Source organism: Macaca fascicularis, chromosome 13 (assembly GCF_037993035.2).
Source record: "Macaca fascicularis isolate 582-1 chromosome 13, T2T-MFA8v1.1".
In the NCBI taxonomy this organism is placed as follows: Eukaryota; Metazoa; Chordata; class Mammalia; order Primates; family Cercopithecidae; genus Macaca; species Macaca fascicularis.
The window spans coordinates 58498431-58519792 of NC_088387.1; the positions used below are offsets into that span (position 1 = coordinate 58498431).

The following is a 21362-nucleotide window of genomic DNA, read 5'->3' on the forward strand; positions in this document are numbered from 1 at the left end:
AACTCCTTTTCTCTAGATATTTATGTGGCTTGTTCTTTTACTTCATTTGGGTCTATATTCAAATGTTATTTCCTCAGAGAGGCTTATTTCTTTATTAGTCATCTTCAAGTAGCACCCTCCTAAATTTGCTCTATAGTTCTTATTGCTGTTGTACATTATATTAAAACTATTTGTTTTATTATCTGTGTCCACACTTGAATGCAGTCTCCATGAAGCCAGGGAGGGCAAGGGCATTGTCTGTTTTGTTCACTGCTATATTCTCAGCAGCACTTGGAACAGTGCCTGACTCATATGATATACTATATATATAGTGGTAAATGAGTGAATTTATGAAAAAGTGGCTGCACCTATTCTTTGAGAAGGATTGTGAAGGAATGTCCAACCTCAACAATGGATCCATAGTCTCCAAATCACTGCTCCTGCCTCCATGCATAGATCGGTTATCTAACCAATGTATGCATGCTTTTGGCTCCATGACACTCACCCCTCTGAATCTTTTCCGGCATCAGGTCCCTCATTTACTTAATCTCACAGGCTGTACTTTCCTTCTTCATCCCATAAAAGTAGGTTTGAAAAAGAATTTTATAACCAATGCTCATACATAGAAAAAGCAGTTTTTGTTAGGATATGAGAGTTATTTCATGACAGCAATGGTGAGAACAGAAAACAAGGTAAAAGAAATTAGACACTTGGAAAAATTTCCAGAGTTCTGAAGGAACTTGCAAATATTTTGGAGAGAATATCTTTGTGAAATCATAACAAATGGGAAACGCAACAAAAGATTGCATTTTTTACTAGTTATAATTCACCTGAATGTCACACGTCTAACATTCAGTCCAACCTGGGTTACAAGGTTTTTAAAAAGACAAAATGTCTTTAAAAAGACAGAGTTGGTTAACAATGTAGTGAGGATATTTGTTATTTGATATAGGATTCAAAGGGGTGAGTGTCATGGAGCCAAGAGCATGCATACGTTGGTTAGATAACTAATCTATGCCTGGAGGCAGGAGCAGTGATTTGGAGACTATAGACAGCATCTTACAATTAATGGTTGAATAATAATAATAATTGCAAATACTATGTGCCAGGCATTATTCTAAATGTTTTTTGTAAAAAGCTATTTAATCCTCATCCTATGAAGTAGATACTATCATGTTTATTTTCAGATGAGGAAATAAAGGGACAGAGAGGTTAAATTACACTGTCAATGTCACACAGCTAGTAACAAGTAGCCAATACTGGTTTTATTCTGATTTCAGAGTCTGTGTTCTTAACCACTGTATTATTATCCTTGAATATTTGAGGTGGGTGCTACTGAAAAATAATTGGGGTGACTGTCAAAGTTATAGGGAGTCAGTTGTATCCTTAGCCTCAATCTCAAGAGTCACCACCTCCTTCCCAGTCCTCTGAGTCTACCCACTATATATCTCTATCATAGGTCTGGTAAACTGGCACTTTATTAGTTATTTGCTTTGATCTCGATCTTTTTCTGTTAACCTACTTTATTTAACCTACTTTAAGAATTATATTTGATTTCTTTTTGAGCCCTTAAATTTAATTTAGTGCTTGCCATATAATGGACATTCAGTTTTTGCTGAATTAAAAAAATGAATGAAGGTTCTTTAAGTTGATTACAACTGACCCATGGTAGAACAGTTTTCCTGTGAAGTAGTGAGCTCCTGATCACTGGCAGTATTCAAGCATGGGCTAGATGCTTGAAGGGATGCTGCAGAAGGAACATCCATGTCATATGGAAATGGAAAATTAGACCAAGTTTTTTTTTTTTTTGTAACTCTGAATTATCTGATGTTCCATTGAGTTAGTTGTGATTCTTTCTCCAAACATTTGTTGAGTACCTGCTGTATTCCTGACACTACAAAGATAAATGTGGCCAAGCCAACATACATAAGGAGCTGGTAGTCAATGAGTAATTAGGAAAAGAAGTGCTTAAGGGTATAGGTGTAAAGCTTTAGTAGATAAAAATAAATAGAAAAGGATAGATTTTAGAGATGTTTTGAATAAAGGTGGAAGGGGAGTAGTAGATATGAAAGATGTCCCTAAAATTGCCTGAGAATGAATTTGGGGAGTTAAGACCACATGCTGTGTTGTTATGGGGGGATTCTTCAAAAGGGAAATATCACTATTTGCCATTAAGGTATGTGGTAGGGCTGGGTGTAATTCAGTAGATGGTAATTTGTGAAGCATTTTAAATTTCTTAAAACAAATGTGCCTTCTCTTAGTAGTCTCCAAGACCCACAGAGATGATTAAGTACTCTTCCCCTAACTCTCTGCCCCTGTAGAGGTATTAATGCAAAATGGAATAATCTGTTAAGTCAAATAAAGGTTAGCTTTTTGGTGACTAGGACAAGAGTTCTAACAGAAATGCAAAGTGATTCTTCAGTTTCTTTTCTGAATCATGTGCCTGGAATCTGTTAGGCAGTGAGGAATGGTGGTCTGTCTTTATATTACCCTGGTCCCTCATGCTGCTTATCTTTCACACATGTCCAAATATGTCTCAACACAGAATCATCCTCTCTAGCTGGGACATGATGCCTAGGTGGGTGGGGGATTCCCCTGTTTTGTTTAAAATCAAAGTTGTCTTTGAATTTGGCTAGCATGTTTGTGATTAGTTTACTGACAATTGGTTTTTTTCTTCTTATACCATATGTTATTCCATGATTCATCAGCTTTGAGTCTGTTGCCTTGAAGGTGAAACAATTTCTTCCAATGTTGATATTTCATAATCTCATAGATAACAAGCATACGCATATGCATAGTCCTTTCAGAAGTTTTAAACATTTGGAGATGAATGAATTATGCTGCCACAAATGGAAAGGAGCAGTATAAAATTATAATGGTGATATCCAGTCATCTTTTGTTGTGTGGTTTTGTAAACACTGATACTGATAAAGCCTGAATGCTCTACTATATTCCTTTATCTCTCCTTGTGAAATTGTTTCTGATATGTATTTGTTTATGATTTTAAAAATTTAACATTTTACTTAATTGCCTTGATTTACATGTATTTTAATATTTTAGACTGACAAGATCTTTATTTTTAGAAGTAGTGTTTAACTTCCAAATAAATGCATAACATTAGCTGTTTATATTGTAATAGTGGCATATTTTCTATATTTAATGTGTAGCAATGACTATTCAAACCTCAAGAAATGTTTTAGTTTATAATAGTAATTTTTCAAAATATCTCAATAGAATACATTACATTTTCTGAATCCAGAACAAAGCAGTTATTTCAGCGTATGTGCTTTCTAAGTATTTAGAAGATTAGATTTCTAATAAACATGGACTAAATTAGGTTTCTTCATGTAGCTTTAATCAATGCACTTACTGTGTTGCATCCTTTAGCCACCTTTCTCTTTTTACCACAATGTCAATAATTGTTTTTCAGTGAAGACAATTCTTTATAATTTCATAGTGTAGATGCATGTGTAAAATATCTGTATAAGTTGTACATTTGGAGAGAGGTTTTTTAAAGATTCTAAATCACAGCATGTCTTCCTTCCCATCTCCCCTGCTTACCTGGTTTTAGCTCCTCTTTGGTTCAGGTGTGCTGGTGTCGCTAAGCCTTTCTGGGCCGCAGCTGGAGAAAGTGGTGATTGACAGAAGCCTGGTGGGGAAGCTCATCTCAGACACCATCAGTGATGGTAATTACCCCCATGTGCAAATCAATTGCCTACATTAACAGTGGGGCAGGAGAAATAGTGTGTCAACAGGTAGACTAATTATTACCACTGGGGACTTGCAAACAAAATAAGTAATTGCTTGTAATAGCACACTTACCCCCTGGGACCAATACAAGTTTTGACTAATATTTAATATCAAAGTTTTTTTTTCTTCTTGTCAAGTGTTAAGCTTATGTTCTGAGTTGTTTTTTACTTTTTCCTTAAAAGAAGTGAGCATTGTTTTCAAAATAGGGTTTTGTTTTCATTCTTTCAAAGTTAGTTCTCTATAACTGGTACTTCAAGTATATATTTCATTTCCAAATGAATTTTGAATAAATAACACAAATATACCAACACAGCCACCAGTAAACAATTGATGCTTTGGCTCTCATAGGAAGATTCCTTGTTACTAAAATCTTATGAATACTAACTTTTGAGAGATTTTGGGCTATATTTTCTAAATAATAAAGATCAATGCCTAATATACTGGATAATCAGGTCCTATTAAGTGACATCACAATCAGTCTGTAATTGGTACAAAGCACATAAGAAAAAGATATTAAGCCAGTTATTGAATAGGAAGGATACTGATATTTATTGAGCCAAAAGGCTCTGTATGCTGGGTTCCTAACCTACCTATTTAATACAAGAAAACAATTGTATAAGGTATAGTTGTTTCCATTTTTACACATAAGGAAACTGAAGCTGAGCTACTAAGGAACATGTCCAGAGTTATATAGCTAGAAAGTGACTGAGATGAGATTTGAATACAGGTTCTGGCTGCGAAGCCCATTTTCTTTTCACTATACCGTGCTGACTCCTGAATTTTTAAAGATTATATTCTTTTTTTCAAGGTAAAAAGGTTGAGAAACATTGTATTATCATGATAGATTGAAAATGGTCAGTATCTTAAATTTAGTAATCAAAGGAAGTATGTCCTAGTGGAAAGGACAGAGGTGAGAATAAAGAAATCTTCCGTCTGCTGTGTTCTCTCACTAGCTACCTCTGAATAAATCAGACAATCACGTCATCGTGAAGAAAAGAACTCTGCAGGATGGCCATAATTAGCAACATTACTGATAGTAATAAGCTGGGGGTAGGATTGTAAGCATGCCATTTCCCCTTCCTTACAGGAGTAAGGTGCTGAGGAAGCTTCCCTGTAGAAGAGGTTCCATTTCCATATGTCTAATTATTGACCCCTTCATTGGTACTGCAAATAAAATACTGGCTCTGATGATTTTGTTATATTGATGCTCCTCAATGAGAAATAAAAGGAGACTTTTCAGCACAATTTGTGTCTCTGAGTTATCCCTTTTCACGTATTTCTTTTATTTGTACCCAAAATAATACACTCTCATGGGAACGTGGTAACAATGTGATTTCTTGGCAGTTCTCCAGATTCTCTTGTAATTGTGTAGATCCACTATTGGTCACTGTTTGCATGGTCAGGGGTGTGAAAGTAAAGGAAAATGTATAAAACATTTAATAATTTCTTTATGCTAGGAACAATGCAAAGCATTTCTCAAATTCCTGTAACATATTTTTATCAATAATTTTATGTAACATCAATAGCCCTTTATATAATCCACAAATATTAGTTATTTACCTACTTGTATGCTTAATGACAAAGCTATAGAAATTGCTAATTTTCATTATTAAATATTAATTTATGTAATGTACATATTGGGTATAATATGCTTTATTTCATCCAGCTTGTATACCCCTAAAAGAAGATTCACTGATGAAAATTTTTTAAATAAAGAGACTGGTTGAGAACACTGATCAGTATCCCCTAATAAATCCACTTTATCCTCAGATGGTTTCTATCATATAAACATAGGATTAAAGTCTTAGCACAAATAAAATGGAATGTTTTCATCTCTACATTCAGGTGTGAAATAGTTTTTTAAAAATATCTTTATAGCCCTGGTTCTAAATACATCTCATCCAGTGGTGGTCCCCAAACATCAGTGTATATTGAAATAGTCACAGGAAAAAAAAATCATACATGATTAGATTGATAATTATTGTTTATTCCTAATATCTTTAATATTTTTATAAAATGCTATAATGATATTCAGGAGACTTTAGTGATTTCAATTAATATGTATGTTTGAAAATAGCTTTTTGTAACATTTCAGTGGAAAAAATCTATCCATTATTTTATTCTAACTTGGTATTATCTAATTATGGTTTTTAGCTCTTCTCACAGACAGTTTTATCATCTTATCATTTTTGGCACAAAACAAGCTATGTTTTATTCAGTTTACCAAGAAGATGGATTCTTCTGATGTAAACAAAAGACTGGAAAAACTCTCAGCCTTGGATTATAAGGTAGATATTTTGATTTATATAGTCATATTATTAATTATTAAGGTATATGAAAGTATCTCATAAGCTGGTATTCTGCTCATTATTCTTAAACATTCTGGATTTCAGAAACACTGGAAATATTACAGGATTAAGCTTAATTAACTGCAAACAGTGGCCATTCTAAGTTTTCTTTTATACTCTCACTATGGGGGGATGTCTAACAATGGCATGTTTGGAGCAATTTATATAGTATTTATAGACGTCAAAGACAGATAATAGAGGCAAGTTACACTTTGAAAATGGTTTTTGTACTAGTGGTAGTATATATATTCTCATTTTCCCGTAAGACCCCATATCATCTTTCTAGGGTAGGATAGCTGCTCTGGTTTCCACTTCACAAGAAAAGAAAGAAAGAAGAAGGCACTTTCAAAGGTTAATAGAAAAGTGTAATAAATAAGGAGGGGGAAGAACCCTCCCCTTCCAACTATAACTGGACAAAATGCAAAAAGAAATCTCCTTCATGTGTTAGTATCTCTCCCTTCACTAACTCCAGGTAATTTGTTTCCTTCCTGTATCAGGGGCTTTACATCTGTTAAGGCAGAATTCTTATTTTAAGTGATGTGTTTAAGTTTTGCCACATTACATTTTAACTGCTGGGAAGGCATATTCTCTGCTAGGATGAGTATCTAATACATTTTCCAGGCTGTTTCAGTTCAAGGCCTCTTTTCAGCAATGACTTGTGTTTGCAAGATTGATCCAACCTCTGTGATGTGGATTTGAGACAGTTCACTGTTCACTGGGAACAGAGCTGATACACAGCTTCCTTAAAAAAGATGCACACTTATGCCATACCTGGAGCATCTACAGCAAGAGCAAAGAGTTTGAGAAGCTACCTCTGTAGCTTGAAATGTGTGTGTGTTTTTGGCAAACTAGTATTTAACCTAACCCTTTGCCCTTTGGGATTATTACTTATGAATGAGGTGGTGGTAGTGTGGGAGGATTTAGTTTTATTTAGTAGAAACATTTATTCTGAAAAAAAGATTTTTAATGTAGAATAAAATAAATGAGTTTTTCATTGTGGTAATAAACTACCATCTAGTTTTGTTTGCCAGCTTTGCGAAACTTCTGTAAAACCTTAATATAGATTTTTTAAAACTGGAAATTAGTGCTACTTATTATATGTGGTTAGCCAAAACAAAAATAGTATTAGCATTTTTAAAAGGATGTTAGTTCTAGAACGGCTAACTCCAGATTTACTTGAAATACTGTTTACTTACTAAAATTGATCGGTCGTTAAAATGCACCAGTGTGTGCATTAACTCAAACTATTTAAAGTAACTGTATATAAAATTTTGAATGACTAGTTTCTTTATCTTAGGTGTGATAGCTTGATAAAATCTTCTCAACTGAAGAGTAGTAGCTACCTGAGAACAGAGAGAAACTGTAAAGAGGTCATCTTTTCTTGTGAAAAGATGTGGAAAACAGATCTAGCATTTTGGTCCTTAAACCTTAAGTAAGGAAATTACTTACTTGCTTATTTGAATATGCCTTTGGATTTAGGAAAATAGGAACATTGGCACTCCATGTCATTTCTATACATTAGAGAAGTAATCTGTTTCCCTTCGGAAAGCTCATTAATTTCATTTCCTGGTTTAATATTTTAAAATATATTTTTAATATTTAGTCAAATCTGCTATTTGTCCATTGGAAGGATATTTTAAGAAATTTGTTTATTTTACGTTCCCTCTTGGTCATCATGAGAGAATATTGATAATATTAAACTCATAGGAAACATGAAATTTCCTAACATTTCATAACATAAATGATTTGCATTATGTGACAACTGAAAATGTCAGTCACTCATTGTAATTCAATTTCGTCATCTAGAAATTCATAGGTAACATACTTATGCGGCAAATCAGATGTCAAAATAATGTATATGTATTTTTAAGTACTTAGCAATTTCATTGTGGTATTTCTCTCAAATAAGAAGACTTAAAACAATGATATTGAGAGCTTAAATATAAGAAATTATACTTAATAGCATAAAGTACATCTGTGTTGTCTGTCATTGCCCATTTGGATTTTAAAACAAGGAAGTGGTATAGAGTATTGTACTTTTGCTTTTCTTTACAGCTGTACCATAGTTTAATTCTTTCAGATTGACATAATTTTGGCAAAGAAAATTGCAGGGTAAACATCCTTAAACTATTGACCTTTAACAAGTTTTCCTGTCTACATCTGAAACATCCGATTCAATTTATTTAACAGTGAAGGGACACTGCGAGGAGTTAAATGTTTACCATGAGAGAACAACACTGGTAATTACTTTGATTTCAGTTCCTTTTGATGTGCATTCAGAGGATGAAGAGGTCAATAATATTATGGCCATGCAAATAGAAAAGGGTTCCTTTTGACCATCTTGAAAAAAAATAGCAAAGGATTATTAAAGCATTAACCTTGGTTTTAATGGCCTTGGTTGAGTGGTGAGATCACAATTTGGATGAGCCTGATTATTTACTAAATACAATACATAAATGCAACGGGTTCTTAACACCCATTGCACTCTGGCATTATCGCATTACTGCCATCCTTTGTTGCCTTGCAGACAGGAATATGAAAGCAATCTGTCATGTAGTGAGACTGGCTCCAGAAGCATTTCTCTGATAAGAAGACCCCCTGCCCTTTGCTAGTGTCTGGTCCAGTAGGCTTAGCCATGCGCTTAATCCCCAGAAAGTGGTTCGATTATTGCTGACCAGCAATGGCAAGATAGTTTTTTTTTTCTTCCAAGCTATCAACCTTCCATTAATTCCTTAAGCAGAAATACGGTGCAATCTATATTTCCTTGGCATGTGTCACACAGATGGTGCCGTGCTTATGTTTTCAAATAACCATGTTCCAAAATAACATAGTTTGAATAATAAATTATACAAATCCTGCCTAAGAAAGAGAAGCATAATTCTCAGAAGCTGCATAAACTTTTATGCATGATGCTATGGCTTATCCCTTTTATGCAGAATATATGTGTATACGTCGCATATATTCTTTAAAGAGATATTTGCCTCAAGTTGTTTTTCCTTTTTTTGTTGTCAGTCATTGTTAACATGTTATGTCTTAAACAGTAGTGAGACACTCTTGGTCAGCAGTACTGAACTTGTCATTTTATACAGCTGGTCCTAAATCCTATGTGTAGGTCGATGCTGTCAAGCAACCATGACTGTACATTTTGGTATTGATTGGAATTGCTACATTCAATTCCTTCCTAACTCACATTTCTTCTCTTCCTTCCTTTGCTAAAAATGGGGAGAATTTTGAACATATGTCTTTTTTATACATGTGTCAGAAGAATTTGGTAAATTCTGACACCTTCTTAAGCACATGTTTAACATGCATATTTATTTGCATGTAACTACATTTCCAGATGCTTTAATTTTTGTAATACTTGAGGATTTTGCATCTTTTAAAGAAACGTTTCATGTATGCTTTTTTTTTCTTAATCATTAGATTTTCTATTATGAAATACCTGGCCCAATAAACAAGACAACAGAGCGACATCTAGCTATCAACTATGTTCATGATAGAGTTGTTTGCTGGTGGCCACTGGTCAATGATGATGCTTGGCCTTGGGCCCCCATTTCTTCTGAAAAGGACAGAGCCAATCTACTCCTCCTGGGTTATGCTCAAGGAAGACTAGAGGTAAATCTAAAACAAATATGTACATTTTAATAAAGTGTAAATGAAATAGGATTATTAGATTTTCTGTTCTGAAATAAATGTGAATTATTTTTTACCTATAATTTGTTTTTTCAAATATTCAGAAAAGGAAATTACATATGAAATGAGATCCTAAAAAGTATCGTATCTAGAAGATACCCAGACAATTCCAGGGCTGGCTAGAATAGTATAGTAATTAAGAGTCTAGGCTTCCAGGTTCAAATGCTAGCTCTGCCACTATGTAACTTCCTGTCCTTGACCAAGTTACTAATTTGTATGTGCTATAGTTTCATTATTTGAAAAATATGGTTAGTGATGATAAATGAGTTAATACATGCATTTAGAGCAATATCAATATATAGTAAGCCCTGATTCACTGTTCACTATTATGACTCTTGTTATTATCATTATTAGTTCTATTATTACTGTTTACTCATGATATCATGCCTGTGAAAGCTTTTGTTACCAATTACTCTCTTCAAACCTCTGTCAATTAATGAACATTAGTTAAATGCCTATACTGTGTAAGTCCCTGTTGTGCCAGACCACATTTGGGGCAAGGATATTTAAGGAGAGCTATAGATTATAAGGTCAGGACAGTATCCTCTCAATTCATGATAATGGTTTGATCATTCATTCATATATGTGAACCTATGTGTATTTTCAGTTTGTACTAGTACTTTGGTTACAAAATTCTGTTTTTGTTGTATTATAACTGTAAAAAACAAGCTCCCTCTCCCCCACTTTCTTATGTAGGTAAAATAGTATGTTCCTGTATTTGCCTCTAAATCAATTATGTTTTAGACTTTTAAGGAGTATTACCCAGAGTCAGCATTTGAGATAAGATGAATAAGTTTAAGTTTTCTCTATCCCTACCTACCTCTCCTGGTTTTATAAACTTTCAGGCTATCTTTTTAAGACTGAAGAGTCCTAAAATTTGATGTGTAATATATATGTATGTATGTATATACGTCTTCTGTAAAAATCCTCTTAATCACCTATAGATTTTTTAGTTTCCTTTTTCTGGAACTTTTCTAATTCTGTTACAGTGACTAAAATCACTTGTAGTATCGGTGTGGATTTTATGAGGCTAAATAAGTGCTCTATTTCTACTCACTTCCTGTTCATGACCAATATTTTCTTGATCTTGAGCTCAGAAGTTCATTGAGTAAAAGACTTTGTTAAAATGACTTAATGTAATTAAGCTAATTAGAATTCAATTAAATGGGTGTCTTATAATAAAAGTAAAAATAATTAAATTAGCTTTTAGTTATATATTTTACAAATAACCTTTCTTTGAAATGAGTCCTTATATGAAATTAGGACTGTCCTAAAAGGATATACATAGTCTACATACCTCATTGCCTGGTGTCATCTAGATCATGGACTTTGGAGTTGAACAAACTTGGGGTTGCCTGTTGGTTGCACCATATACTATGTCACCTTAATCAAGTTTACTACCTCTAAACTTCTGCCTGCTTCTAGCTAATTCTGTGTTCCGTGGCTGAGTAGATCACCTACCCTATCTGACTTTAGTTTTCTTACTTTTAAAACAATAGATTTAATTCAGATAGGTCACTTCTAGGTCTTTTACAGCTCTAAAAAGTGCTTCTATGGATCCTGAAGCACAGATCTGATTTAGACATTGTCTGCCCAAAATTCTTCTGTAGATGCTAAAACCAAACTCAGCTTCAGCACTAAAAAACCTACCCTGATTGCCCTTGGCCTACCTTTCCAGTGTTGTTTCCTTCCATGTCTTAGTCAAATGAATTTACTTGCTGACTCATTATTTCCTACCTCTGCATGTGCACATTAGTGGTATTTCTACTTGAAATAGCCATATCATTTAGCAATTACTGAGCATGACCATGGGGTAGGCACTGTATTTCATACTAGGGGATATGAATAAGAAACTATCCCTGCCTTCAAGGATCTTAGTGTCTGCCAGTAAGAGACAAATATGAAAATGTGTAAGTGCATTAAAGTGTTAATGATGCTGTGGGTAGAGTATGTGTAAGCTATAGTGAGACCCAATGAAAAGTGGTGGTCGATTCTACTTAGATATTAAGTAGGGAAAATTGAAGAGGCTTCCCAATGTGCTTCAATATGAGCTTGGCACACAGTTTTACTTTTTTTTTTATTATCCTTTCTTATCTAACCTTTCTAGAGTTGATATCAAAGTTTTACTAGCTCTGTGGAACAATCTGGCTAGCTTTTTCCTTTTCTCCTCTCTGCAACAGTACCAAAAGGAATTGATACTTGAAAGTTTGGTAAAACTTACCTGTAAAATTTCCTGGGTGTGATGTCTTTCAAGGAGGGTAGATTTTTTTCATTATTGATTCCATTTTTAAAGGGTTTTTTTTCTTTTGTTTCCATAATTGGTGTTTCTAGAAAATTATTCATTTTATGTATTTGAATATTTTTTTCATAAAGTTGTATGCAAATTTGTACATGATTCTTTATTCACCACTGATTGTATAATTCCCTCCCTTTTGATCTTATTAAGATATATAATTCATTTTTTGTCAAGAGCTTTTGTTTTAGGAATTGGCCCTTTCAGTTATTCTATCTACTGGTAAAATTTGTAAAGATTTCTTTTTTACAGCTTCATGTGAAATTCATTATGCAAAAAGTATAATCTTGTAGAAGAAATGTCTAGGGCACTAATTGTTTTTCTTGTGTGTGTGTGTGTGTGAAGCCATAATCTTTAAATATGAAGTAGAGAATTTTTTTTAGAATATCAGGAACCGAAAGTACCAGTTTATTAAATTAGTATTCAGGCATATTCCTTTAATTTTTTTTTTTTTCAGTAGCAGCCAAGGGACTTCTTGGACTAATCATCAGAATAAAGATAGAATATGCCCTTAAACCCTAAAATTCAAACTAAAAAATCAGCAGCCTTGTAGAGAAGAAATTTAATCATTGGATCTATTGAACTATAGAATTTTTAAAAAACATTTATCATCTAGGTTCAATCAGAAAAGATAATAGCTTTTATTTGGACAATGGCAGGATCCTAGAGCAGTAGTTCCTAGCTTTGACAACACATTAAAATCACCTACGGGGCTTTTAAAAGAGGCCCACCCAGACCAGTTACATCAGAATCTCTGGAGGGGAGGGAGTATCAGTATCTTTTATGGGTTCCCTAGGCGATTCTCATGTGCATCCAAGTTGAGAAACACTGCTATACGCAAACTTAAAAAAATGTTTCTGAGCCATCTTTTTTACATAACAGACCATGAAAAGGATAAAGCCCACATACTGAACCAAATGAGAGTTTTAACAGTAGATTCTAAGTAGAAAATTGGCTTACCAAGCAGCTAAAAACAAAACAAAATAAACAAAGGAAACACAGAAATAAACTCTCTGTGACTGAATTATGTGACTTTCAGAGGAGAAACATTTTAAAATTATTTTATGGATATTAGAAAACTGCTGGTCTAATTTCACACCACAGAACCCTAAGCAACAGTCCATTTTTTTTTTTTTTTTTTTTTTTTTTTAAAGGATGAGTCTCGCTTTGTCTCCAGGCTGGATCTCAAGACCTTGGCTCGCTGCAATCTCTGCCTCCCAGGTTCAAGTGATTATCCTGCCTCAGCCTCCCAAGTAGCTGAGACTACAGGCACGCACCACCATGCCCAGCTAATTTTTGTATTTTTAGTAGAGGCAGGGTTTCAACATGTTGGCCAGGATGGTCTCGATCTCTTGACCTCGTGATCTGCCTGCCTCGGCCTCCCAAAGTGCTGAAATTACAGGTGTGAGCCACTGTGCCCAGCCCAACAGTCCATATTTTAATTAGAAGAACACAACAGAGAGAATTATGTAGTTTAAGAAAAACTTCTTTTGAAAAATATACAGTAAATAGTACAGAAAAAATTTTTTTATCAGTAAATTCATTTTAAATATTAATATATCTTAATGGTCTATATGTAGATTATCACATATAACATGGTAGTTGTTTTCATTTGAATTTCCACATATTCTTTTTGTTTTATTTTTCAACTTATTTTAGAATTGGGAGGTACTTGTGCAGGCTTGTTACAAAGGTATATTGCAGGTGGCTGTGGTTTGGGGTCTGATTGAAACCATCACCCAGGTACTGAGCATAGTACCAAGTAGGTAGTTTTTAGTCTTTGTCCTCCTCCCTCTCTCCCTGCTCTACTATTAGTCCCCACTGTATATTGTTCCCTTCTTTATGTCCGTGTATATAATCAGTGTTTAGCTCCCACTTATAAGTGAGAACTGTTGTGTTTACTTTTCTGTCCCTGCATTAATTCACTTAGGATAATGGCCTCCAGCTGTATCCGTGTTGCTGCAAAGGACATACTTTCCTTCTTTTTTATGGCTGCATTGTATTTCATGGTGTGTGTGTGTGTGTGTGTGTATCACATTTTCTTTAGACAGTCCACCATTCGATGGGCACCTGGGTGGATTCCATGATTTTGCTACTGTGAATAGCACTGCAATGAATTTACAGGTGCATGTGTCCTTTTGGTAGAATGATTTATTTTCTTTTTGGTGTATACCCAGTAATAGGATGGCTGGGTCGAATGGTAGTTCAACTCTTAGTTCTTTGAGAAATTTCCAGACTGCACTCCACAGTGGCTGGACTAATTTACATACCCACCAACAGTGTGTAAGTATCCCCTTTTTTCTGCTGCGTCATCAATTTCTGGTATTTTTTGACTTTTTAATGAAAGCCATTCTAACTGGTGTTAGATGGTATCTCATTTTGGTTTTGATTTCCATTTCTATGATAATTAGTGATTATGAGCATTCTTTCATATGTTTGTTGGTGATTTGTATGTCTTTTGAGAAATTCATTTCCTTTGCCTACTTTGTATAGAGGTTGTTTTTTGCTTTTTGATTTATGTTCCTTATAGATAGTATGTATTAGACCTTTGTTGGATGCACAGTTTACAAATATTTTCTCTCATTCTGTAGGTTGTCTGTTTACTCTTTTTATAGTTTCTCTTGCTGTGTAGAAGCTCTTTAGTTTAATTAGGCCCCACTTAATTTGTGTTTTTCTTGCATTTGCTTTTGAGGACTTTACCATAAATTCTTTGCTAAGACTGATATTGAGAAGGGTATTTTCCTAGATTTCCTTGTCGTATATTTATAGTTTGAGGTCTTACATTTAAGTTTTTAAAATGAATTAATTTTTGTTTAATTTAATTTAATCATGAATTAATTTTTGTTTATGCTGATAGGTAGAGTTCCAGTTTCATTCTTCTGCACATGAATAGCCAGCTATCCTAACACTATTTATTGAATAGAGAGTATTTTCCCCATTGCTTATTTTTGTCAAGTTTGTTGAAGATCAAGATGGTTGTAGGTGTGTGACTTTTTTTCTGGGTTCTCTATTCTGTTCCATCTCTAGGTTGCTTTGGGAATTATGGCCATTTTAACAAGAATGATTCTTCCAATTTCTGAGCATGAAATGTTTTTCCATGTATTTGTGTTGTCTCTGATTTCTTTCAACAGTATTTTGTAGTTCTTATTGCAGGTATCTTTTACCTCCCTAGTTAGCTATCTTCCTAGGCATTTTATTCTTTTTGTGGCTATTGTGAATCGGATTGCATTCTTGATTTGGACATTATTGGTGTAGAAAAATCTTGCGTGATTACCCTGGCAAGGACTTCCAGTACTATATTGAATAGGAATGGTGAGAGTGGGCATCCTTGTCTTGTCCCAGTTTTCAAGGAGAATGCTCCCAACTTTTGCTCATTCAGTATGATATTGGCTGTGGGTTTGAAATAGATGGCTTTTATTATGTTGAGGTATGTTCCTTCGACACCTATTTTGTTGGGGGTTGTTAAAGGATGTTGGATTTTACTGGAAGCCTTTTCTGCATCTATTGAGATAATCGTGTGGTTTTTGTCTTTAGTTCTATTTATGTGATAAATCACATTTATTGATTTGTGTATGTTGAACCAACCTTGCATCCCATGGATAAAACCTACTTGATTGTGGTGAATTAACTTTTTGATGTGCTGCGGCTTTGGTTTGCTAGGGTTTTGTTAAATATTTTTACATTTATGTTCATCAGGGATATTGGCCTGAAGTTTTCTTTTTTTGTTGTGTCTCTGCCAGATTTTGGTATCGGAATGATGCTGGCTTCGTAGAATGAGTTAGGGAGGAGTCCCTCCTCCTCGATTTTTTTTTGGAATAGTTTCAGTAGGATTGGTACCAGTTCTTCTTTTTACGTCTGGTAGAATTCGGCTGTGAATCCATCTGGTCCAGGGCTCTTTTTGGTTGGTAGGATTTTTATTACTGATTCAATTTCGGAACTCATTATTGGTCTGTTCAGGTTTTCACTTTCTTCCTGGTTCAATCTTGGGGGGGTTGTGTGTTTCCAGGAATGTATCTATTTCCTATAGATTTTCTAAGTTTTGTGCATGGTGATGTTCATAATAGTCTCTAAGGATCTTTTGCATTCCTGTGGAATCAGTTGTAATGTCATCTTCGTCATTTCTGATTGTGCTTATTTGGATCTTCTTTCTGTCTTTGTTAATCTAGCTAGCACTCTATTAATCTTGTTTATTCTCTCAGAAAACAACTTTTGGTCTCATTGATCTTTTGTATGGATTTTTGTGTTTCAATTTTGTTTGGTTCTCTGATTTTGGCTATTTCTTTTCTACTGCTACCTTTGGGGTTCATTTGTTATTTTTTTCCTAGTTCCTTTAGGTGCAATGTTAGATTGTTAATTTGAGAGCTTTCTAACTTCTTGATGTAGGCATTTACTGTGGTAAATTTTCCTCTTAACACTCCTTTCACCCAGAGATTTTGTATGTCTTGTCTCTGTTTTCATTAATTTTAAGAATTTTAAAATTTCTGCCTTAATTTCATTGTTTACTCAACAGTCATTCAGGAATAAGTTGTTTAATTTCCATGTAATGTTGTGGTTTTGGGAGAACTTTTGGTATTGATTTCTTATTTTTATTGCAATGTAATCCAAGAGTATAGTTGGTATGATTTTGATGTTTTTAAATTTATCGAGACTTGCTCTATGGCCAAGGAGGTTGTCAGTTTTTGAGTGTGTCCCTTGTGCAGATGAGAAGAATGTATATTCTGTGGTTATTGGGTGGAGTATTCTCTTATGTGTCTATCAGGTCCAATTGGTCAAGTGTCGCAATTTAGTCCAGAACTTCATTTTCAGTTTTCTGCCTTGATGATCTGTCACATGCTATCAGTGGGTTGTTGAAGTCTCTCTCTATTATTGTGTGGCTAAGTCTTTCACATAGGTCAAGAAGAACTTGTTTTATGAATGTGGGTGCTCCAGTGTTGGGTACATATATACTTAGGATAGTTAGATCTTCTTTTTGAATTGAATCTTTTTTTATTATGTAATACCCTTCTTTATCCTCGACTATTGTTAAAGTCTGTTTTATCTGATGATGAGAATAGTGGCCCCTGCTCTTTTTTGATTTCTATTTGCATGATAGATCTTTCTCCATCCCTTAGTTTGAGCTTGTGGATGTTGTTAAATGTGAATTGCCTCTCTTAAAGACAATAGACACTTGGACCTTGTCTTATTCAACTTGCAACTCCATGACTTTTAAGTGGGATGTCAGGACCATTTACATTCAAAGTTAATACTGATATGTGAGATTTTGATGCTGTCATTGTGTTATTAGCTGGTTGTTTTGTAGATGATGTGTAGTTGCTTTTGATGTGTAGTTGCTTTATAGTATTTGTGGGCTATGTGCTTACTTGTGTTTTTGTGGTAGCAGGTATTGTTCTTTTGTTTCCACGTTTAGCACTCTCTTAAGGACCACTTGTAAGACTGGTGTACTGGTAATGAATTCCTTTAGCATTATCTGTTTGAAAAGGATTTTATTTCTTCTTCACTTATGAAGCTTAGTTTGGCGAGATATGAAATTCTTGGTTGGAATTTCTTTTCTTTAAAGATACTGAAAATAGGCCCTTTTTTTTTTTTTGAGACAGAGTCTCACTCTGTCACCTAGTTTGGAGGGCACTGGTGTGATCTCGGCTGACTGCAACCTCCGCCTCCGGGTTCAAGCGATTCCCCTGCCTCAGCCTCCTGAGTAGCTGGGACCACAGGTGTGCAACACCATGTCCAGCTAATTTTTTTATTTTTTAGTAGAAACGGGGTTTCGTCATATTGGCCAGGCTGGTCTCGAACCCCTGACCTCATGATCCGTCTGCCTCGGCCTCCCAAGAGTGCTGGGATTACAGTCGTGAGCCACCATGTCCGGCCACCATTTTTGCCTTTTAAGTTTCTGCTGAGAGGTCTGCTGCTAGCCTGATGTAGTTCCCTTTTTAAGTGACCTGACCCTTCTGTGTAGCTCCCTTTAAGATTTTTTCTTTGAGGTTGACTTTGGGCAATCTGAAGAGTATGTGCCTTGGGGATGGTTGTCTTTTATAGTATCTTGCATGGGTTCTCTGTATTTCTTGAATTTGCATATCAGTCTCTCTAGGAAGATTGGGAATGTTTTCTTGGACTGTATTCTCAAATATGTTTTCCAAGTTGCTTACTCTCTCTTCTTCCCTTTCAGAAATGCCAGTGAGTCATAGGTTTGGTTTTTTTACATAATCCCATATTTTGCAGAGGTTTTACTCATTTTTAAAAATTCTTTAAAAAATTTTTGTCTTACTGAGTTGATTTGAAGAACTGGTCTTTGAGTTCTGAGATTCCTTTCCTAGTTTAGTCTATTATGTTGTTAATGCTTCCAACTGTATTTTGAAATTCTTGTAGTGAATTTTTCAGTTTCAGAAGTTGAGTTTGGTTGTTTCTTAAAATGGCTATTTCATCTTTCTACTCTTGAATCATTTTACTGGATTCACTGCGTTCTGTTGGGTTTCAGCTTTCTGCTGAATCTTGATGAGCTTCATTGCCACCCAGATTCTGAATTCTATGTCTGCCATTTCTGTCGCTTCAATCTGGTAAAGAACCATTGCTAGGGAGCTAGTGCACTTGTTTGGAGGTAAGGGGACACTCTGACTTTTGAATCACCAAAGTTCTTATGCGGATCCTTTCTCATCTGAGCGGGCTGGTATTCTTTTGTGTTTTTGGATTTGCTGTCGTTGAATGGGGCTTTTTGTTTTTATATAATTTGTTTACCTTGAGCTTTTAACTGTGGTGCAAGTTGAGTATAGTCAATAGGCTTTGTTTCTGGATGCTTTCAGAAGGCCAAGCGTCTGCACAGGATCTTCATCTGTGGCTAGATTCTTGCCCTCGGTTTCACAAACTATGTATACTGGAGTATTTTTGGTGGTGTAATTTAGGCTGCAATCCAGTAGATGGCGCTTAAGAGTAATGACTGGCAGATAAGTTCTTAGCCACGTGGCTCCTGTGTTTCAGCATATTCGCAGCATCTCTCTGCGGTGTAGGAGAAAGATAACTCTCTCACCAGATCCATTCCCGGGCCTTAGGGGATCCCCCTCTGATCACTCGCACCATGCTCAATACCTTTGTTAGGTGTTCTAGGCCTCAGACTTTCTTAGATAGGGGCTGTGGCTGGCAGGCTATACCCTTCCCAGATAACCCTGTGGAGGGAGGCATGCCCCAGGCCCACACCAGCCCACGAATACCCATGTTTCACTCTTCTGAGTGTTCTGAAAGTGGGAGCTCTTCCCCCGCTTACATGCTGGCCACAGATCTCAGCTTGGCTCCCCTGATCTGTGTGTTGTAACCCTGGGGGACTGGGACTGGGCCTGCAGCTTTGCTCTCTGGCCCCTGATTTGGGTGCCGGCCCTGCTGGGGCAGTCAGAGTGCTCCAAGGCCACCAGCAAAACACTCAGGCTGGGCAGTGGAAGCTGTGCTATGTACACAATCTTGCAAGAGCGGCCAAGCAGGGGCCTTGGAAGGGGCTGGTGGACAGAGAGGTGTGAAGAACAGTCATGCCTCAGTCCTATGAGAAAGACAGTCCTCTTCTCTCCTGGCTCAGTGGTCAATTGGGGATAGAACTACTTGGAGGAAAATGGAGAACCTATGACCACATTTTGCTGCAGCTGCCTCACTTGCAATAGCTGACGCACGCGCCCCCGACCCCTGCACCCCCACACACACCGCGCGCCTCCCTGGGCTCCATGCTGGCTGAATCTCTGTCTCTGCTTACACTCTGGGCAGATACCCCTGCCAATTCAAACGTGTACGGGGGTTGTGGGATCTCTTGTAGCTAGGATCCCAGAGGTAAGCGGCGAGAGAGCCGTTCCCCTGCCGTCACTTCACACACCCTTTCCTTAGGAGATGTTCAGGGCCAGGATCTAGTCCTGGTGCTCAGCAATCCCATGCAGGGTTCCTAGCTTCCTCTATCTTCAGCTTTGTGTCTGTATCCCTCTCTATTGAATGTCAGTGTTTTTTCTCTGAAGATCTGTTCCAAGTACCTTGGCTTACTCAATATTTTGGTCTCTCTTAGTGGTAGAGGTACGTCCTGGCTGTGTCTAGTTGGCCATCTTGTCCCTCATTAATCTCCACATACTTTTAATATTTCTTTTTGGAAAGTTATTACCATCCTCCTAGAACTAGCATTTTATTCATTTGCTTTGTCACATAATTCATTTGTCAACAAATACCTTTAGCTTGAACCAACTTTTATCAGTAATGTGGACCAGTATCAATCATGTGATGACAACCTATTCTGCCCTTACTTTAGTATCTAAGCAAGTACTTTAACTTTTCAGATGTGTAGACTTGATAATGCTTTCTGAGTATGGTGGTAATTTCATGATCTCTTACTCAGAACAGGTCCTTGAATTTGTTTACCAAATTAACCAAAAATATATAAGCAGAGCTATTAAACCTTAAAATATGCTGTCATAAACATATTTTAAATATGGTAAAACATAACATCATGAAAACAATTTCCCCATAAGGAGAAAAAACTATTTTTCCAAGGATTTTTCAGGAGCAGTAACTGATGGGAAAGTAATAATGTAACCAACTATTAATGTAATTTGATACAGTAGGCATTCAGAAGGCATTTTAAATGCATCCAACTGAAAAGACAAAATACTTAAGAAACCTATCTTCCCCCAAAATGCATATACTGTGTTAGCTTTCAACCAGTGACAAAGATATTCTGCTTTAGGGATGGCAATTTTTAAAGAAACCTCTTTATTATAAAATAAAGCACACATAAAACCACACAAAATAAATGCATAGTTTAATGAGCTATTACAAAGGAAACACTCTTGAAACCACCATCCAAGCGAGGAAATAGAACAGTGCAGGCACCCAGAAGTACCTCTATGTGCTCTGTCGTGATCTTAACCTCTTCCCTGTCCCCCAAAGTAACTACTATCATGACTTTTTATCACTTTCTTGTATACCCATATAGCTTTTATCACCGAGTGTGCATCCCCAGAAACCATAGTTTAGTATTAGCCATTTCAGACATTTTAATGTATATCTTAAATCTCTTTTAATGTACAAGTCCCCCATCCATCCTTTCTTTTTCTGTAAAATTTGTCTGTTGAAACTGTAGTGTCCCACAGTCTGGATTTTGTTGCTTGCATATTCATGTTTGGTTCAATATGTTTCTCTGTTATTTGAAAATTCCTCAAGTTACCAGTCAGTTTTGGCAAGACTATATGAGATGGTGTGTTTTTCGTCAGGAGGCACATAATTTCATATTTTCTCTCAGTTCTTTCTCTTTTTTGATGTTAGCAGCTATTCGATGTTCAATG

General features: G+C 35.8%; 1 protein-coding gene across 17 annotated transcripts in view; it reads left to right on the forward strand.

The window, feature by feature from the left end:
• Window positions 1–21362, forward strand: part of WDPCP (WD repeat containing planar cell polarity effector) — a 487362-nt gene that overhangs the window by 149625 nt on the left and 316375 nt on the right. For 12 of the 17 annotated variants that reach the window (XR_012422331.1, XR_001484464.4, XR_010580444.2 and 9 more), the window contains exons 7-9: window positions 3551–3665; window positions 5884–6017; window positions 9501–9692. The exons of 1 other annotated variant lie outside the window; for it this stretch is intronic. Coding sequence is in view for 12 of the 16 variants with exons in the window: in XM_015433598.3 (XP_015289084.2) it covers window positions 3551–3665; window positions 5884–6017; window positions 9501–9692 (441 nt within the window). In the remaining 4 variants the exon portion in view is untranslated. The remainder of the gene's footprint in view (window positions 1–3550; window positions 3666–5883; window positions 6018–9500; window positions 9693–21362) is intronic. 4 more of the 17 variants (XR_012422332.1, XM_065527043.2, XM_074011663.1 and 1 more) reach the window with 1 other exon arrangement.